Here is a 21,656-nt window from a genome sequence, read left to right on the forward strand (position 1 = left end):
TCCTATGTAAAGCGCTCCATACCCTACCAGCTTTTTCTGAAAGAGAAAAATAAATAAATGATGAATGGCCAATTATTTGCCCCAGGAAATGGTTTCCAATGTCTAAGCACCGATTTCCCACCCTCCTGATCCCTTCTCATGTTTACCTCATCCCTTCATTCATTTCATCCCTCCCTGCATCGAATGAGCCATAGTTCAGGTCTTTGTACCAAGTCAGTGGGACAGAGACAGGCTTCTTCTTTGGGAAATTGGCGGCCATGACATCACCCGGCAGGTTCACCCTCATTGGCTGAACTGGCGGGGGCGTGGCCAGCGCTCCATCGCCAGTTCTAAAGACAATTTTACTGTCTTCAGAAAAATCTGGTCGTGCACCGCGGTGGCGGCCAAGGGAGTTAGTGGGTACGGCCCCATTGAGGGACAGTTCTTGTTCCTGCAGTCCACACCATAGCGCGCGCTGCAGCATGTACTGGGGACATAGCCTGCTCTTCTCTGTACACACTACACTCCCTCCTCTCCTAGTCATCTCATGTCTCCTCCTCTCCTTCCTGTCTCTCTGTTTCCTCCTCCAACTCACCTTCATGTCTCTTCGCATTCCCTCCTACCCCATGTGCACACTGCTCTACATTCCCTCCTCCTTGTCATCCATCTGTCTCCCCCCTCCTTGCTGTCTCTCTGTCCTATCCCCTCCTTGCTGTCATTCCTCTCCTGCTGTCTCTCTCTCCTCCTTGCTGTCTTCTCCCCTATTTGAGGAGGAATTCCAGTTGTTGAATATATATATATATATATATATATATATATATATATATATATATATATATATATATATATCATATAAAAATATTACTTGTGAGCACATTCACATGTCTTAGACAGGTCTGCAACCCTGCTTTTTGCCATTATCACCTAGCATACAGTGCTTCCACTGCAGCAAGGGATTCTGGGAAATGACATGCAAATGAGCACACAGTGCCATCTTTTGTCTCAAGACTATAAATATATAGATATATATATATATATATATATATATACACATACATACATTCATATATATATGTATATGTCTGTGTGTTGGTGTGTCAAGTCAGTCACTGTGTGTTGTACCTGGTAAGTTATGTATCTGGCACAAGACATCATACTGGTGACATCATAATGAGCTGCAGACATCTTAAGCCTTTTATATATATGTATAGATTCCTCTCTGGAAGAAAGGGTTTTACCTTTTTCAGTGCCAAGCGGCAAATGCAGTTTTACAATATACATTTATTTATTTATAAAATGTTTTACCAGAAAGTAATATATTGAGAGTTACCTCTAATTTTCAAGTATGTCCTGGGACAAATGGCTAGCAAATAAGTAGCTTCTGGATCCAGAAGTAAATCTCACAGATGATCACATAATTATACAGTTACTAGTGGTGTCTTCTAAATTTCAGAAACTTTTCTTATTTCTGGATATATCTTTTTCTACAAAGATATCAAAGTGGAAATTGCCAGATTTGTGCTCACTAGGGAAATATTTATAATATAAGTCCTTATTCTCCAAGGAAAATTCAGACCAGACTTGAAGCATTCTTATTAGAACATCAACCACACATTAAATAAGGCGGCGGGCATATGCTTATAGGGGGGGCCATGTCAAACTGGATTTGAAGCAAAAGGTGACACACTGTGCTCATTTGCATGTCATTTCCCAGAATCCCTGGCTGCAGTGGAAGCATTGAATGCTAGGAGATAATGGTGAGAATCAGGGTTGCAGACTTGTCTGAGACATGTGAATGTGTTCACAAGCTTATTAGAACATGAAATTACAGTTAACGCTGTCTTTGTATACGTGTGTGATGATGGACATGCTTATTTGGACACAATTTATACTTTCCAATAAAAAAAAAGCAATACAATATCTCATATAAATGATATGCAAATAGACCGGAGTTCCCTTCTGCTCTCTGTTCTGCACAGTGCTTCCCAACAGAGAGAAATAATGTGGATTTTGGCACGGTTCTGTGAATTTTATGGAGATGCGGTAATAGACAGCCCTGAACAAACTTCCCCAAATAACTCATCATTAAACATGCAGGTGAATACATCGAGCAATAACTTTCTCTAATCCCCACGATTAAATTAAACTCTGCCAGCTACGGAAAGGGACAGCCAGAATCGTTCCTCATATCCCCAAGACGCCACAATCTGCCACGGGGAAAGACTGGTTTGAATTAACGTGACAACCACATCATCTCATTGACATAAGTAAAGCCACAAAAAAAAGCTCATTTTGGTTTATTTAGAAATGTGTAATGGCAATTTTTTTTATTTTCAGTGCTAAAAACGCCAGCAATGCATCACCCTGACACATCTAGCACACGGCCATTCTAAACAGATCTTTTATTGTATTTACCCACCCACACACTCTGCTGCTCAAGTTTGATCCATGTTGCAATACAGGCTTAATACAAACCAAAAATAGCTGATCCATAATAATAATAAAATAATAATGAAACAAAGAGGGAAATAAGATAAGCGGGGAATGATTATCATCTCTGCTTTATATTTTTAGAAATGTAATTGGAGCCTCGTTAAGTGCTCAACCGGCTTAATTTGTTTTGTGTAATATAAGATCATTTTGTTACACAGGAAGCTGTTTCTATTATCCATTATTTCACTTCTACGTCTATTAAAGCTGCAGTTCAGTCTTTTTTTTTTTTTTACTTCAATAGTTTCATGTGTGCAATCTCTAATTAGCTAAAGAACAGTATAGCTGCAGGTCAATTCATTTTCCATGTATTGATAGGTCGAAATTTGGTGACATATTAAAAGCTGGGATTTGTTTATAATCTGCTTGACTGGCAGTGGAAGCTCAGGAATATTCATGAGCACTCCTGCACTGACAAGTGCTAGAGGGAGGGCAGGGCTGACAAAGGGGTGTGCCAGGGCTTGTGACAGGACATGAAGGGGCAGTGCCTTAGCAAATGGCTGTTAAAATAGAATACAAGAACATTGGTCTTTCAAAGTTGTTTTTTTAAAAACGGAAAATGCTAAAAGTATTTTTTCTTACTACAGAACTGATTTATTAAAAAAACACACATGCAGGATATTGACTGAACTGCAGCTTTAAATGGAAGATATTCCGCCTGGTGAAAGGGCCTCGTGGATTTCTCTGGAAGTGTTACACAAAGTGTTGTTTGAACCTGTGCAGCATGGGGGGGTCTCTTCTGTGGGGATTAGACTGAACCCTGAATAACATCATGCACTAAGTGTTGTGTGCTATACATAAATAATACGTGCAAAAGGCATCCCATCAGGGGGCCGCAGGTGTAGCTCAGTAATAATAGCACTGCCTTTGAAGTGGGTGAATCAAGTTACTCAATCTCCCTGTGCCTCAGGCATCAAAATTAGATTGTAAGCTCTGCAGGGCAGGTACTCCCGGTGTCCGCACAATTCTGTGTAAAGCTCTGCATACCCTGTTACTGCTCTATGTAAGATCCTTGGGGCAGGGACCTCCTACCTGTTGTCTCAGTTTGTATTAACATGTATGTACTCTTGAGTCATACAATGGTATGTTCCTTCCTCACACATTGTACTGCGCCGTGGAACATGTTGGCACCAGTTCAATAAACGGTAATAATCATCCAAAAATAGTATTTATCAGTTGACTTGAATACTAGATAATCATGAATCAATGTCAGCACCCCCGATACTGGTATTCCAGATGGGTCTCCTATACAGTCAATAGTCTATGGAATGTCAGGAGAGTCAGACGTTTTAACTGTCTGTGACGGGTTTAAAAATAGTTAATCCAATAACCACACACATGTTTATTACACGTGAAAAAAAAACTCCCAAAATATATTTACTGTATTTCCATCTCAAACTGTTGGCCCATCCTGGGACCTCACTCGTGAGAAAGAATTGAAAACATGAAATTGTACGCTGTATGTAGGTGTCAGATGATCAATGAGGAAGGTTCCACCGATGACATTAATGTGAGGTATGTAATATAGTCTAAATAATAATTATTTACTAATACAGCTTCTCTGTTCTTGGACTGTCACCCACATCTCCAGGAGATTTCCCTTCACACCGGTGAGTGTCATCACCTTGCGTTTCAATGATAAATGAGTACATGAGTGTGTAGTGAGAGGGAAATAGTTTAGTACAAGTTCCCATGGGGTGGTAATATTTGGAGTTAGGTAGCTATTTTAACTCATGTTGTTTCCAACTGCCTCTGCCCCAGGAGACCTATATGCAACACGCATCTGGCTTAGCCAATCCGAAACAGTCACCTCTATCTGTAGTTTTGGGAAATGGATATCTCATAGAACAATATGGTCATCAAAGAGGCAATATGTAGATCGTCATAACCCAAAATGCACCAGGAATAATTCCGTGTAAAACTCTGCTCTTCTTCTTAGAATAGAAACACGCACACTGACTTTGAATCATGAGGATGCTTTTGTTTGATGGTAACAAATCCGTATTTTCTAACATTCAGAGAATATATGTTTAACGTATCGTAGCTGGGCATGCACTAAAGCTTGGAAGGATGCTAACGTAAATGACCGACATCTCCATGGAAACCCCTCCATCTTCCCCCAGGGAGGTCAGGAATATGTATTTAAAGCTGGTAACCTCCTCGCAAAAACTGACAGTAGGTGGAATTTTACTCAAAAGAAATACAAAGTTCATCTCGCATTGGGAGGAATTGTGAAAATCAAAGGCAGAGAAGCTTAACAAAAGATCATATGTCAGGCTAACTGCGAAATGTCTAGCCGGCAAAGTAACATCAAACCTGGGTTTCTCCTGCCACTATTTCTCTGTCTTCCCAAAAGTTTTTGTACCCCTCACTGCCATGCAATAAAGCTTTTTCATTTGGTTCTTGCTGGTTTGTAGCCCCCTCTCTTCACTTTTGTTGTGCTCCGCACTTGGACCTCACGGACCGGTTTCTCTCTTCACTTCTGGCGTGATGCATGCATGCAACAGGTGTGAGCTGCTACACGTGTGAGTACTCTACCTGTCTCAATCCAGGACATTATTACTTGTACAGTTGTTTCAGTGATATGGTTGATCTGACCATTATGGTATATATATAGGTCAGTCATCTAATCACAGAGACTTGCATACTGTTCAGCTATATATACAGGTTTCCTATGAGTCTCACGTAGCTTTTATCAATGCTCTATTCACCACCATTAGTGAATATTATAGTTCATTATATACAACAGTCCATCTGCCACTGAGCCCTGACCACTGGGACAAGTACCCTACGACTTTTCCAAAAGTTTGGGCCAAAAGCTGCTCGCTTATGAACATTTAGTAAAATGACAGCGGGGTAAAGGAAAATCCCACAAGCAGTATATGCTGGAATAGCACAAAGCTTACACTATATGTTCCTGTTATTTTATATATTTGCAATAGCTTAAAGTAGCTCAGAGACAATGGAACAAACTCCTTAACTGTAACTTTCTATCAAGATATTAGCCTTTCCAAACTACATGTAACCTTAGTTCATGATAAGAGCCTAATTAATGAGATTGCTAGTTATAGATAGACAGCATAACATATCAAGGAAAGAATCAAAGCAGAAAGTATGAGAAGGCTGAGCAACATGCTGCACCAATGAGAACATTTATTTTAAACAGCATCATGAATTGATAAGTATTGAAATGTTTGGACAATGGGCATAAGGGTAATGAACTAATATCACTGCAAGGTGCCATGTGGCCAATATCCAACCATAGCAAAGAATATGCTAATTAAAAGAGTAGAGTGCCCATGCTGGGTAACGGGCTGGGCACTATGTGGGAGTATAGACATACCGGACACATTGTTCTGTTGGGTGTCGCTGGTGGCTCTTACCTTCACTGGCACCACCTGCATCAAAATGGCAAAGTTGGTGAGATGATTGCAAAGACAAACCGAGTAGTTTAGGTTCCCGCTGGCACGGACACAGCCCTCGTTGGACCAGATACCGGAACCAGAACTGCAAAAAAGGTTGAGCAGAATTAATAAGGTTGATGAGGAATAATTTCATATAACTTGGCTAAAAAGCGTCTTAGTGGTAACAACACAGATATTGAAGTAGGAATGTCAGGTTAAAATCCCAATGTCATCTCTTGGTCGTCTTTGGCAAGTCACTTTGTTTCCTTGTACCTTAGGCACAAAACATTTAATTGTAAGCTTTTTGGTGTCACATATTTCTTCTACACCTACACATTCAATGATGGCTATGCATACAATAGAAGCATTAGGCAGTGTATGTATACATTGTTTCTACTGAACTTTTCCCCCTTACATTCCCAGGTACTATTCAGTGAAACTGACATAAAGAAGAGCCAGAGGTCCCAGCATGGGTCCTCAGCTCCATAATGGCCGTGACAGCCGGACCAAGTTGCTTTGACCTGGCTGAGGGGAAAGGGAGGGGGCGCCCCCCACTTCCCTCCCAATTTCTGGCCTCTAGGCTGCATGGGGAACTAGAAGGGTTCAAAAGGGGGCACACAGGGCTAAGGGGCCAGAAATTGATAAATTCCCCCCCCCCCCCAATGTTATGTTCAATGCTAACATGTTGTTTATCAAACAGGAACATGGTTTTCCTCAGCGCAGCTTTGCAGAACTGCTGCACCCGCCACGCTCCGTGATGCTGAAGACACGGGCATCTACTGTACAGGGGGGCCGGAGTAGAGCCCCAAGAACCGACCGACAGGCTGGAGGCAACGGCTAAGCCTAGTTAACACATGAAAAAGCAGAGCGCCAGCCGTACTAAGGGGGAGGAAGATCCAACGCATCCTGGTCAGCGGGCAGGGGAGGGAGTGCAGCCGATAGGCAGCAGGCAAGGATTTCCCCCTTCGCTATAGGAGGGGTGGGGGAAGGAGTACGCTCAATTGCTAGCTGGTGAGGAGGTCCCCCCTTTTGCCGCATTGAAGCAAAGGCCTAACACATTAGGGCTCGCCTGCAGTTTAACAGATGCTGTTAAAAAATAAAGCTGTGACCTTTCCTTCCAACTTAATGATGTGCTGTCTCCGGTATTACTTTTTGTGGGTGTGTTGCACTGAAGGATCGGAGCATCAAGCCTTCATATGCTGGAGCCCTATTTTAAATATTAGTGTAGCCTCTTTGTAAATGTTAATGTGCTGGTGACACTGATCACAATGGTTAATCACATTCCCATTCTTACGGATAAACGGTGAAACCCGCTCATATTCTGCAAATGTCCGTTTTCTGATAAATGTACAGATGCTGAGGGCAAACTGTAAGGGCAGGCATGTGTGCTCCAGCTGTGAAATGCAATCAAATGCAAATACATGTTACCTCTGTTTAGTATGCGTGCGCTGCCATTAGTGTGGCATTGTATTATTGGAATTAAAATCACACGTGAATTAGTACAACAAGCAAACTGGGGCTGTGCAAACACATCAGTAAATGCAAGGGTTGGTTATAACAGAAGCCAGCTAATGTGCTCGATACAGGAATATGCCATCTAATTGAGATTGCTAATGCTGGCAAACCCTGATATTATAAAGAGCGGTACAATATCCCATCAAGCATTGGAAAACAGCCCATCCTTATGCATGTTTTTGGCCCTATGATAGTCGAAGTTGGAATTGTTTGAGATGCACAGTTCCACCTGGTAATAATATTCTACTGACATTAACTTATATTGATATGGTGTTTTTTTTTTCATTGGAATGTATACCCTGTTCACTTATGTAACTGTATTTGTAACCATGTATTATTTGTCATCTTAACTCCATGCCCAGGACATACTTGAAAACGAGAGGTAACTCTCAATGTATTACTTCCTGGTAAAACATTTTATAAATAAATAAATAAATAGAGCAGGGGTTCTCAACTCCAGTCCCCAAGACTTCCCCACAGCTCAGGTTTTCAGGATATCCCTGCTTCAGCACAGGTGGCTCAAATCAGTGGCTCAGTATAGAGGGATGCGTGCAGTCATGGAATCCTGGTATGTTTCTGGATTTCTTAACGACAACCTACCTGAAGTCCAGAAATGCACAGTACAGATGGACATTATTACTGCTGTTTACAGCTTCATTGTACAGTCGACGGGTCTGAAAGAAATAAAACGATACGACTTAGTGGCCAACACAGAGCACAAAAGTCATGTTTATAACCCGGTGTAGTAGGTCAGATTCTGGTTCTATGTAGTTTCAGGTCCACCGTGTGTGTTTGTCACCACTACCCCAATGTTGTCCATTTTTACCAATATTAGATGTCTAAACCTTCAGTTTGTCCCTAGCTCAATGGATAACTCAGTTTCCTTCTAAGCACAAACAGGCCAAACCATTTATCATAGGAGAGGTCAACAATTCATCTGAAAACTCACAGTAGAGGCCCAGAAAAAAACATTACTTGTCCATATTTGTCCAAAGTAGAAAACTACCAAAGGATTCATCAAAGAGGTGTGTGGCTTACACTGGAAAATGTGTAGACTTACAATGGAAATGAGTTAGTGGGACTGAAGTGTTTCTTGGTCTTATTAAAAGAAACAGACGACAGGAATTTCTCCAGTATGGAAACGTTAATCTGTACAAAGAACATAGCTGCGAAGTCTGGTTACAGCAAGGGAGGACTTTTTCATTTAAAAAACATTGATCTGCAATCGTATTCTATTAGGAAAAGCTACAAGCAGCCGTTCCACGGAGAGCAATTGGCTTTTGTTTAAAATAATATGTTTCTCTGGTTTAACTGAGCGTGCGAGTTCATCTGTGAGCTACTTCTGACTGCGCTACTCCCATCGATTTTATGACAATGACACCTGCAAGTTTTACGCAACGCCTTTCAGAAGCTGTCAGGTTAAGAAAAACTTGTCTTCTGTCCATTGAACCGCTGCAGATGAATGAACAGGCTTCAAATATAGTGTTTCTAGATTGGCCAGGGTCATCAGAGGCAAGGAGTATCGGACATGGTCTAGCTCTGCCTAGTTGTAATCTACAGACCCTAGTTATATCTTGAAAACTATCTTTACTTATTGGAAGACTGAGAAGATGTGCAAGGCTCTTCTTTTCTGGAACGCAACAGTGTGAGTCAGCAGGCTGCTGTGCGTAACTAGCAATATTATGGTACATTGTATACCGGGACATGACATCCTGTGCTTTCTCTGTACGAGAATGGTTTATTTTATCTTCACCATTCACCTCTAGTTTGTAAGCTCTCATGAGTAGAGCCCTCATTACCTTCTGTATCTGTGTGCATTTGTATGTCATTCTGCGCTGTGCAATATGTGGGCACTTTACAAATAAACTAAAATAATAATTCCCGCTTTCTGAATGAAATCCAACAAATGAAAATACCACTTGTGAGCACATTCACACGTCACAAACAGGTCTGCAACCCTGCTTTTCCCCATCATCTCCTAGCATACAGTGCTTCCACTGCAGCTAGGGATTCTGGGTAATGACATGCGCATGAGCATACAGTGTCACGTTTTGCTTCAAATCCATTTTGACATGGACCTCTATGCAGTTTGTTCAGCACAGCCTGGGTTAAAGAAGTGCAAAGCCAGTAAACCTACTCACAGACCGCAGTTTCAACCATCTGGGTCTCATTAGTGAGGATGGTTATCCTGGCTATGCAATTTGCAGCTGGGATAAGTTTCAACCACACCTTAAATACCGTACGTTATGGTGGGTAAAAAAGTGACTAAAAAAACCCCCCACCGTAAATTAACACCAGAACAAACACGACAACGCAAGATTAATCAGACACAGCGATGAAGGTAAAATTGTGCTCATCACATCACAATTGATGCAATCTATTGATTTTTTTAATCTATTATTTTGCAAGTTGTAAAAGGAAAGGGGAACTCTTTAACACTGCAGAGACTTGTACCACGGGTTCTCGTAAATAGATTATGTCTCACTGTATACATCCAGTCCTCCAGTAAGGGTTGAGGTGCATGATAATTGTGAGAAATGTAACATTGGAAGAACAGAGGCAAAGCGTACATCTGCACTTAGAACATCTTATTACAAAATTGGAGATAAAGTTGATTTCCTAAAAACCCCTTTTGCCTAAGGGTTCAGAGAAGTCAATACATTACATGTACAGCAGAAAATGCTCTTGTTTAATAAAATATTAGGCAAGCATCCTCTCCTCTTCGTGCTTTGCTTTGAGCAGCTGTTGTATTAAGACAAGATGCGAGAAGCAGATAAAAGAATGGCAAAAAAAATGTTCACAGAGGGGTCACACAAAGCGGGTTTTCTGTTCCAAATGAACCGTCGGCCATTTGGCTTAATTCTAGCAATAACAGACAAAAATACCCAAATGATACATCCAATGTGACAAAATACATCGTTAAATACTTCAATGTTAGTATTCTCATAAGTAAGGGTCATTTAATTAAACCCTTTGGCCAAAGCGTTATAAGCCTGCAGCCACGTCACGGCATGACCAGTATGCAGCCACGTCACGGCATGACCAGTATGCAGTCACGTCACGGCATGACCAGTATGCAGCCACGTCACGGCATGACCAGTATGCAGCCACGTCCCGGCATGACCAGTATGCAGCCACGTCACGGCATGACCAGTATGCAGGTCCTAACACTGCCTGTGAACATTCTCATCTTCCTCTGCAGTGGAGGGAGAATGGCCTTAATAGACCCGTCCCGCACAGGTACATGGAAAAACCTGCTGCTTAAAAAGTGGGGTGGGGTGAGTTTAAACCCTGGGAGGAGGGGCCACCAACCTCCAAACTACTGATACAAGTTGAAAATTAATAAACACACAATTCCAGCAATCTCTAACACCAGAACTCACCACATTATATATATATTTCTAGCAATACTTTAAGAGAAAGACACAATACAAGCAGTTGCAGGGATCAGAGGTATCACAAATATTCGCCCCAAAAATGATCACTATTATGTCATAGTAAACCATTGTTAATAACGCACTGCAAAAAAAATGGTACAAAGTCAAATATTATTGTTGATACAGATCCTATTATCCTCCCAAAAAAGTTGTAAATTAACATTTGTGTAACCCTCCTTTTCCGGCTCCCAAGGAGTTTACATCAGATAGTCTCTGGATTTGGCTTGTGCTGTGTAATTACCTGGTCAGGGTGCTGGGTCCATGCAGCTGGGTGTTGAGGTAGAAAAGATGGGCGCCAGGAACGTTATAGTTACAAACAGGACAGGCTTTGTTTACAGAGTTTGAGGAGCAGCCGAGTTCGCGCAGGTAGGAGACACGGAAAATCCCCGGGGGACATAGCAAATGCTATGTTCCACTTTTCACCGATTTTCGCTTTCCGGCGGCGGCCTTTTGAACGGAACCAGCCGTATGAGTGGGGCCCTGCTGTACCCTAATGCAGGAACCAAACCTCAAGAGCAACCAATACGCTGGGTTTTCAAGATTTCTCTAATTAACACTTAATTAACAAATTAATTTCTAATTGCCACTAAGATACCTTGTTTAGGGGTGATTTGCCCAGAAAATCTGGCGTGAATGACAGAACATGGGGAACCCTGCCCTAATGGTAAATTAATCATACTCTACATATGTTGCAACATGTTTGCAATAAAGCCCTAATCAAGCCTGGCGCATAACTGTTTATGCAATTATCAAATCTCTGTAGCCCATTGGACCGCGCTGCTGAATATCTTGACGAGAAGAGCCTGCAAAGCATTGGGGTTAAATCCATTCTGCGCTTGTAATCTCCTTAGAACATTCTAAACACTCTCTATCCTCATTTGCAGTGAGTCTTCCTTTGACAAATTATTTTTTGTAATTTCCTCTTTCAAAGTGCAATTTATTTTGTTGATAAGTCATTTTCGAGCCTGTAATGACTTGTTTATTATCCATTTTATTTTGATAATTCATTTCTTGAGCTTGTGACTACATTTAAAAATCTCTGGTTTCTGACTTTATGTTGGTTTTTTTTAATTTATTTTTTACAGTTATTGTATCAAATGACTAGCTTCCCAAACGAGAGCCACCCAAGAAGAAGTGTCAACAAGAAACCTTACACCAAAACAGCAGCTAGAAATGTACCAGAGCTGATCCAAGCCCACGGAAGTATTTCTGACCTAGTCTCATACCGAGTCCATTGTTATTGAACCTTGGTGTGAGATATCCATGGGGAATGGGTGGATTGTCCAGAAACACCAAGAACCGACAGGATTACCAAATCTGAAAGTCATTGGAATGAAAGCAGCATTTTTTTTTTTTAAATCGGGACCCATCCCCTGAGAATGGGACAATACATTTGGAATTTTGAGCTTATCTAATTACAGGCATACCCCGGTTTAAGGACACTCACTTTAAGTACACTCGCGAGTAAGGACATATCGCCCAATAGGCAAACGGCAGCTCACGCATGCGCCTGTCAGCACGTCCTGAACAGCAATACCGGCTCCCTACCTGTACCGAAGCTGTGCGCAAGCAGGGAGTTACAAATGCGTTATTTACATCAGTTATGCAAGTATATGACGATTGCAGTACAGTACATGCATCGATAAGTGGGAAAAGGGTAGTGCTTCACTTTAAGTACATTTTTGCTTTACTTACATGCTCCGGTCCCATTGGGTACGTTAATGCGGGGCATGACTGTATAAGCAATGTTGTAGGTATTTACGTCACTCAGACCATATCCAGGCAATATCCAATCAGTTCACAAACAGGAACAATTTAAAAAAATTGAAAAAACGGGGTACCCAGTATCGTAAAATAGAAAAGGCTTTATTTAAAGCATAGGTGAGTGGTAAAAAATGACAGAGTAGTCCTCCCACGCGTTTCACACAAGTGTTGCGTTTTCTCAAGGTCTCCATATTCTTCCAGGCAGCGGGACGAGGAGGGCAATCGGGATTGAAACTGGGAGGTAAGAGGGTTTTCCTTAACTCCACAATCCTGTATCCTGTCCCCTGAAACCATCCCTGACTGTCCGTATATATCTGTGGGAGTAACTCTAGTCTGATTAGGAGCTTGGTCGCAGTACCTTAGATATCAACAGGACACGTTACTACTCCCTAAGGATTCTGCTTAAACCTTCCCCCTGATCCGGGCACATTGATTCTCTATTGGATTTGATACACACCGGAGAGCACGACAGTGTGATTCTTTATCTAATTATAACTCTGTTCCCAAGACATACTTGAAAACGAGAGGTAACTCTCAATGTATTATTTCCTGGTAACACATTTGATAAATTGACAAAGTGCACGCATGCGCGAAACGCGTCAGAGGTTCTTCTCAAGATCCCTGTTTGTCTATATGTTGCAGTTTTTCCAATAAAGTAATTTTTTTTAGCGATCCAGCATCCATCACTTGCTTTTCATTTGAAATGCAGTGCACCGCCTGACTCCCTTCTTGGGACACCATTTCCTGCACCTACCTTGGGCTGAGAGCACGCTACATTCGGGTATTCTGATCCAGGGGGTCGTGAGTACTTTAGATTTTCGGCTACCTTCATGGACTTAATTGGTCTAGCTCCAGGGCTTAAATAATGTTAGCGGTTCAAGGGGGTCTGGGTCCCCATTAACATGGGTACTCCTGATATACCCCAGGCATCAATTCTACAGCATACCCTGTACATGGAAGCAACAATGACCCTGCTTTAAATTGAATTTATATAAATGAACGCGGATTCACCTTTAAGAAAATGTTTTATTCATTTTTATTTTTTCTATACATCCTATAATATATATTATTAACTATCATGGATGTTTTTGCAAACCCTAGAAACTTAGGTAGCTATGGTTGCCTTTTTTTCTTATAAATAAAATACACTTCAAAGCATATATGAAAAGGGCAGCCCCACCGGGGATCAAAGTAACCAATGGCAGTTATTTGATTAAAGTAGCAATCCTCATGCCTTATTATATATATATATATATATATATATATATATATATATACAGTGGTTGACAAATCACCAAAAAATCTATTCGCCACACAAAAAAATCTACTCGCCACCTAATACCAAACGTGTGCTGCTTGGGCCAATATTTACTCGCCCGGGGGTTAAATCCACTCGCCCGGGGCGAGCAAATGTATAGGTTTGTCGAACACTGTATATATATATATATATATATATATATATATATATATATATATATATATATATATATATATATATACACAATATGTGAATGGAGAAGTCCTTCTGAGCTGAACAGCGCTATTTTTATTTCCAGGAGCAACCAAGTTCCTGTGAAATGTCCCTTTGTATTTGCAATTTTGTGAAATTAATATCACTACCAAGTCAGACTGAATTCTGTGGGCCAACAGGAAGCTATGATGTCATTGGGGCATTACATGGCAGCTGCCTATTGGTGGACCCAGCAGCCATCTTGAGTGTTTTTTTTTTTTGTTCAATTCACCTGGAAACACAAAGGTAAATTTGATGCAGACTGGGGGTTCCCTTTAGCCGAGAAGAGCTTAACTTCATCTCCATGGGCTCCCACCATTCAGTGTATGGGGCAAAAAATACAAATTGGAGGGTAGAATGTTACTTTAATGAGCTTAATAGAAATGTTTGGAAAACTTAACCCCTTCTCTGCCAGCGGGACCTGTAATTACGCAGAGGAAACATTGTTTTGCTAGGTTACAGTATGTAGCGCTGCTGTTGGTTATGTCAATTTTTGGGGAAACTTTCTCAGCTTTGAAAAAAGAAAATCAAAAAGCCCATTAGTAAAACGATCTCACGGATGTTTGTAATCAATCGTTAAGTCCCAGCTGATAACGTAAGGAGAAGTTCAAAGAGGAAAACAGAACTGACCTGCAATCACAATATTTCAAACTGTGAGTAAGTAGTAATAAGGTTAATTTATCGATCAGGCTTTATAATGTGAGGTCTAACATCTAAAGGGCATTCCTCTAACATTATCAACCTGTTTGCTAGTGATGCAGGAACTGAAGGTAGATTTGTAGTGATTATTCACCCTTAAGCTGACATTCCGATATAGATTGTTGTACTGACCTCATAAAGATGCCAGTCATTTCTTTAAGTAATTGCAGGTTGATAATAGTTACAGTATCGATGTGGGAAAACGTGACCCCGTCAGCACCAGAGGGCCTGCAGAGTATTGCTCTGCGAGCATTGTGCTAACTATAATGCCCGTTAGTGATAATTATATGGGGAAAAGGCATTCCCCCTAACGGCACCACTCCACAAAGGCCTGTTAGCGTTAATGCGGGGACTTGATGTTATGCTAGTTGAGTCATAACTAAAGGTGGCATTCCCATCCACACACTGGTGGTGTGGTGATGGGGTGATGGTGTGGTGGTTGAGGTGTGGTGGGTGTGGTGGTTGTGGTAGTTTGGGGGGGGAGGGGATGGTGAAGTGGTGGGGGGGATGGTGTGGTGGTGGGGGGGGGGAGTGATGGTGTGATGGGGGGTGGTGTGGGGGGGGGGTGGTGGTGGAGGTGAGGGGGATGGTGTGGTTGTAGTGCTGTGGAGGTTGGAGGGATGTGTGGTGGTGGTGGGGGGTGGGGTGGTGAGGTGGTGGTGGTGGAGAGGTGGGGGTGGGGGAGATGGTTTGGTGGTGGGGGAGATGGTTTGGTGGTGGGGGGGGAGATGGTGTGCCCCTGATTGAGCCACCTGTGCTGAAGCTGGGACTGTTTGAGCCACCTGTGCGGAAGCTGGGACAGATTGAGCCACCTGTGCTGAAGCAGGGATATCCTGAGATCCTGACCTGTTGTGGAGGGGTGAGAGGTGGCTTGAGGACTGTAGTTGAGCGCCCCTGCCTTAAGTTAAGACTGGGATGTATTTTGTGAACTATAAGAGTGCAGACATTTTCCATTCCAACCTCATCTGTCATAGTCGTCTCACCATCCTCCCTACCCAGTCTGTTGTGGGTTGTTTTTATCATTGGGGACTGGGTGGATTTGCTACAGAATGGAGTAAACCAGGCATGAGAAATGAACACATCATCTTCAAGACAGAGCATTTAGTAGGAGAAACAAAGTGTCACCAGAAAACTTGATTCAACGGTGTGGAAAAAAATAATTAAATGGAAATGAGAATCCAAAATGAGTCAATTCTGTAACCGCATAATACGCTCGAAACCTTAATGTTAATCCCTTTAGCTAATTTTTATTTTGAACACTCTGCATTTATAGCAAGGGAGAGTCACCACTTTTTCATAAATTGCTGGTCTTTGAAGTGGAAGACCTGTGTCTAGCTCCATGTAACACAGCATATTTGTCAAACAAGATCATATTGAAAATGGAGGTGTCATATTGTAGAAGTAGGTCATGCCTTTTGATTCATAGCCTGTCACACGATGTTACACGGCCCCCCTCTCGCTTACCTGAAGTGCCCTGTTGCCGAGTGTAAACTTTTCCATGTGATTCTTCACACTAGCCTGTCTCCCTCTGGAACCTGATCTAATGGTTTGAGGAATGTAGCCATGGTAATTAAGGCTTGGCCACAGATCATCCAAATCTCCAGACCCTGCTCTTGGATAAACCAGAATAGCAATTTAAAATAGGCAAAGGCTGAAAGGTTTTATGCTCGCTCCATAATTGGAAAAGTGTGTCACCTCTGAGATCGTTGGGACTCTAATTAATGTTACTCTTTCATCGTCACTGATGTTTGAAATATCTGGGAGACTCTCCTTGTCTCTCTTTCGTCTGCGTTCTTCCCTTATATCTCAGCTTTGACATCATCCCCAGATGCCCCAAGCCTGCCTTATATACACGTATAGCCCTCTCATGTCTTAAACAATTCCAGCTAACGGTCCCCTATTTTTGGAATTTAATTCCCATTACTGGTTGCTAAATTCCATCTATCAGTGCCTTCAGTTTTTAACCTTTATAAAGTAGCAATTCATCATCTTGAAATAAAATCCTTAAAGAATGTGTCTCCGTATCACCCGGTGTATAAACCCCTTCACTGCCAGCATCCTTTACAGACATTTACATACCCCGTTGGGTTTGCTTATTACTGTGCAAGGGTAAGGGAAAGCAAAACGCCATTGCCCTAAAGAGCTGACAATCTATAACTGGGTATGATGGGAGACATACAGTAACCAAGCTAAGATATAAAGAAGTGCAGGGAGATGTATAGCCTTGAAGCATATCCATGGTCCTTATTCTATAACAGTGTTTTTCAACCAGGGCTCCTTTGGGTTCCCTGAGCACCCCTAAAGGGTTTCCTGCAGTTTTCAGGTCATTTGAAAATTGTACCAAATACAGAAGAATTTACAATGCATTTGATCTCAGACGCACTATTAGAGATGGTTGGGGTTCCTTACAATGCATCTGATCTCAGACGCGCTTATTAGAGAGGGTCTGGGTTCCTTACAATGCATCTGATCTCAGACGCGCTATTAGAGAGGGTTGAGGTTCCTTACAATGCATCTGATCTCAGACGCGCTTATTAGAGAGGGTTGGGGTTCCTTACAATGCATCTGATCTCAGACGCGCTATTAGAGATGGTTGGGGTTCCTTACAATGCATCTGATCTCAGACGCGCTTATTAGAGAGGGTTGGGGTTCCTTACAATGCATCTAATCTCAGACACGCTATTAGAGAGGGTTGGGGTTCCTTTCTATGGATTTGATCTCAGACGCACTATTAGAGAGGGTTGGGGGTTTCTCGGAATTTTACATAGGGTTCCTTAACCAAAAAAAAGTTGGAAACCACTGTTCTATAAAGTACAATAACCCCATTGAATTCAATGAGGCTTTCTGTTCAGTAGCTAAGGATTGCTGATCACCCTTTTTGGAGCAAAAAATGCCCTTGTATGTCTTTACTTTTGTATGTCTTGTCTCCCATAGGTCTCCCAGCTCTGTGGGATAAAGGTGATCTCTTATTATTTATCCAAGACACTACTCCCTGCATAGTACACCAGGCACAGAGTTCACATTAATACACTAAATAAAGTTTAGTGTACGCAGCAGTAAGAAGTTTAAAAAAAAATAATAATAATATTATGCTAAGAATAAACTTTAATTCAATGTCCTCGGAGACTGCCCCACATCTGCTGCCCATTTCCCAGCAGCTTTAGTTACAGCAGTGAAAGCTTTTATTTGCAACAAGATAAGATGCTTAGGAGATAATGCTCTTTGAAAAATAGATACTCCACATTCAATGAGGGCACTTCCATTGTCACTGGGATTCTCGGGACAGATTGGTAAACATTGAATGCAATGAAAGGTGAGCAAAATGTCCAACTCATTTAAACAGAACACATTCATCATACTCAGAAATGTCCGTGTCTTAATGCTCAAGGATCACTTGGCTGTGGTTTGCAGGTCAATTCCATTCTAAAAGGAGCAGCCCAGAGAACCGTGATACTGTATGTCTAATGGGTACATCTTAGAGATTAATGATCCTTAAAAAAGAAATCATTTTTTAAAGTCTGATAGAGATTGTAAGCTCTCCGGGGCAGGGACTTCCTTTCCTATTGTCTCATTTTATTTGTTGCACTTATTATACTTTAATATCCTCTATTGTATTGTCTCTCTGGCAAAGCGCCAAGTACAGCTGTAGACGCTATATAAATAAAGATATACATAAATACATAGGGATAGGTATATGGGTTGCAAATGGCAATTATGTCCTCTGTTTCTTGTTGTGTCAATTGGCATCTACATATCAAGGAGATGTGTGTCAAGTTTGCACCATTTAAATCAGGGAGGTATTAGGGAGCAGTCTTTGGGGCAATTAGGTGCAAAATAAAATAAGGTCTCCCTTTGCCTTACGTTTGCATAAAAATAGCTTTGGCACAGTTCTCCCTAAGGGCCTTATTTAATATAGTCCAAAGTGGATATTCGAACCATTTTCAGCCTAAAATCCCCAGTGAAGTCAATAAGGATTTTCAGCCCAAAAAGTCCTGAATGGCCGCAATGGACTTTGTAAAATTACCCCTTAAATGTTTGAAGCGTGTTCAGCAAATGCCTGGTATGTGACGCAGCTTCTAAGGCCGTGCCTATAGTTCCGTCGATAGCGACGGTGACAAGGCGGGTGACGTCACCCGTCACCACCAGCGAAAGTTATGTTTCGCCGGGCGGCAGGGTCGCGGGATTCCAGCTATTTGATTTGTTCAAGGGACGTCACGTGACGCGACAGCCCTTGAAAAATCAAATTTTGCCGGCTTCCAGTTTCCACGACGGCGACGTCGCTCCGTCGCCGTCGCGCGCACTATAAGCGCACGCGGCGGCGGCAATGCATTTGTTTTCGGCGATGTTGCGTCGCCGTCACCGGCACTATAAGCGCGGCCTAAGATTCAGCAGTTCTGATGAAGTTCTGATATGCAGAATTTGATATACGTACCCCCCACTATCACAAACACATAACACATGAGCCCTCCCATTAACACCTCCCAATGGAAAGATGAGAAATATTCACATTGTCAAAAAACTGCTACACCAATATAAAATGTTTTCCACCAATATAAAAGTGAAACAAGTAGCAAAGTTCACAAATGATCACCAAGTGTCAGTATCTTAATTTGCTTAATATTCTCCCATTACGTTGGGCAAATTTGCAGGGGGGAGGGTTTGTTGCCATTTTTGCAGCAGTTTTGTAGAATGATGATATATTGAAAACGCTGCTGACATCAGTTGTGCTCCAAAAGAAAAAAAGCGAAGCGAGATGTGTAAATAATTTGCACACTTTCCTGGCATAAACAGGACAGCTACACACGTCTCTACTCCCCAATGAGTACGTTCAAAATACTTGTACGATATGTTGATGCTAAGAGATTTCTATAGGCTTTGCTGGAGAACATTTTAGTCTCATTTACTTGAATGGAGGTGAAGTCTTCTCCAGTACAAGGAAGATATCTTAACCGCCTTCTGAATATATGGTCCATGAAGGCCGCAGACCGGGGGAGAATACCAAGAAAATTGTCCCAGGACCAGAGAACAGAACCCGGAGGTTGCAACCCGGACGTCAGGACCATCTTCCACTATCACCGACATGTACACAGTCTCATCCCCCCCCCCCCCCACATCACTCAACAACATAGGACCCTTCCCTCCTTGTTCCAATACCCCAATAACCCAATAGTCCCCCCTACTCATAAACCTGGGAGCCCAGGTGGAAATCTTTAGTCTGGGGCTCCGGGAGAGCTGTCACTAAACATTGATGCCATATATATCTTTGCTTGATAACATAACATTTCTCCATGCTATTCATTTAGAAAATCCCAATCTAATAAAAAAATAAAGTGTTATAATGCAGTTCAATAAAACATATTTATTTTGTTATTTGACTACGGTCCCATGTTTCCAGCTTCAGCAAAAGCCGCTCCCACTGTTACAGCTTCCAAAGCTCTTATCAAATCGCTCTTGAATATGAACGTGCTAACGTTTGTTAGTGAAACCTACATATTTTTGCCATTACTGCTGGATCAGCTTCCAAAGCTTTACTCCCAACAGATTGTCCGTTCCAATGAGTATAAATCTTCAGTGATGGACTATTTATCATAACATGAGGAAGATAATTGGGATCTGGGGTTTGTCAGAGAGAAAAATAAAAAAAAACAATGAATAAATGGTGATTAACTCCCTCCGCTGCCAGAGTGCAAACAACTTAGCTATTCTCTCACCCCTTCCCTGGCAAGGAGGCCAACAATGCATTGCAGGACCCTCTACAGTTAAGAGTTTAAAGAAACACTCAGGGGCTTATGCAGAGAGGTACGTTAAGGTAAATTTCGCCAGGTTAGAGGCAAAAATGTCCGCATTTAGGCAGTTAGTGGCGAGAACTTGGCGAGCCAATTCAAAATCGCCAGACGTGTGGCGAGAAGCGTGATTTCGCCAATGCTAAAACACGCACGATTCCAGTAGCTCCGATGCGCATGTACGCGCCAATCGGAGCTACTAAATGGCGCGTTTAGGGGAAATTTTGCCCGCCAACAAAAGTTGGCTGTATTGTGGCCAGATACCGCGCGCCTCAGAATGGCGAGTTTCACGCCAAGTGAAACTCGCCTAATTAGTAATTTCATGCACACCGCGCTACCGGAGTACCCTGCATAGCACAACATTAAATGCCAATCCTGCGCCGAATTTAAGCCTTTCTTGAACCGTACCTCTCTGCATAAGCCCCACAGTGTTATATACATCGAAGACTGTCCCACCTGTGCTGAAGCAGGGATATGTATGTATGTACAGTATGTATATCTTTATTTACATATATATATAAATAACAAATAATACAAATAACACGTGGTGGGAAGAAGTGCTTCAGACATAAAAGTGACACTTAGGAAAAGGAGTCCCTGCCCCGAAGAGCTCGCAATCTAATTGGTAGGTAGGAAGAACGTACAGAGACAGTAGGACGGCGTTCTGGTAATTGCGTCTGCAGGGGGCCAAGGTCGATGTATGAGGTGTATAGTATCAGCCACGGAGCTACTCATATGCTTTGATAAGGAGATGTGTTTTAAGATGGGTCTTAAAGGTGGATAGAGAGGGTGCTAGTCGGATATTGAGGGTAAGGGCATTCCACAGGTGTGGGGCAGTCAGTGAGAAAGGGTTAAGGTGGGAGAGGGCTTTAGACACAAAAGGGGTAGAGAGAAGACATCCTTGAGCAGAACGCAAGAGTCGGGATGGTGTATAGCGAGAAATTAGGGCTGAGATGTAAGGAGGGGCAGAGGGTTATATAGTGAGATATTAGGGCTGAGATGTAAGGAGGGGCAGAGGGGTATATAGTGAGAAATTAGGGCTGAGATGTAAGGGGGGCAGAGGGGTATATAGTGT

General features: G+C 42.1%; 1 protein-coding gene across 1 annotated transcript in view; it reads right to left on the bottom strand.

Moving 5' to 3' along the window:
• The window catches only part of ADGRD1 (adhesion G protein-coupled receptor D1), a 212,413-nt gene that overhangs the window by 88,914 nt on the left and 101,843 nt on the right, over nucleotides 1–21,656 (bottom strand). Inside the window, exons 14-15 of the mRNA XM_075569233.1 lie at nucleotides 7,989–8,062; nucleotides 5,853–5,976 (exon numbers count right to left, since the gene is read on the bottom strand). Of these exons, the coding sequence (XP_075425348.1) occupies nucleotides 5,853–5,976; nucleotides 7,989–8,062 (198 nt within the window). The remainder of the gene's footprint in view (nucleotides 1–5,852; nucleotides 5,977–7,988; nucleotides 8,063–21,656) is intronic.

The sequence above is a fragment of the Ascaphus truei genome, chromosome 13, assembly GCF_040206685.1.
Source record: "Ascaphus truei isolate aAscTru1 chromosome 13, aAscTru1.hap1, whole genome shotgun sequence".
NCBI classification, from domain to species: domain Eukaryota; kingdom Metazoa; phylum Chordata; class Amphibia; order Anura; family Ascaphidae; genus Ascaphus; species Ascaphus truei.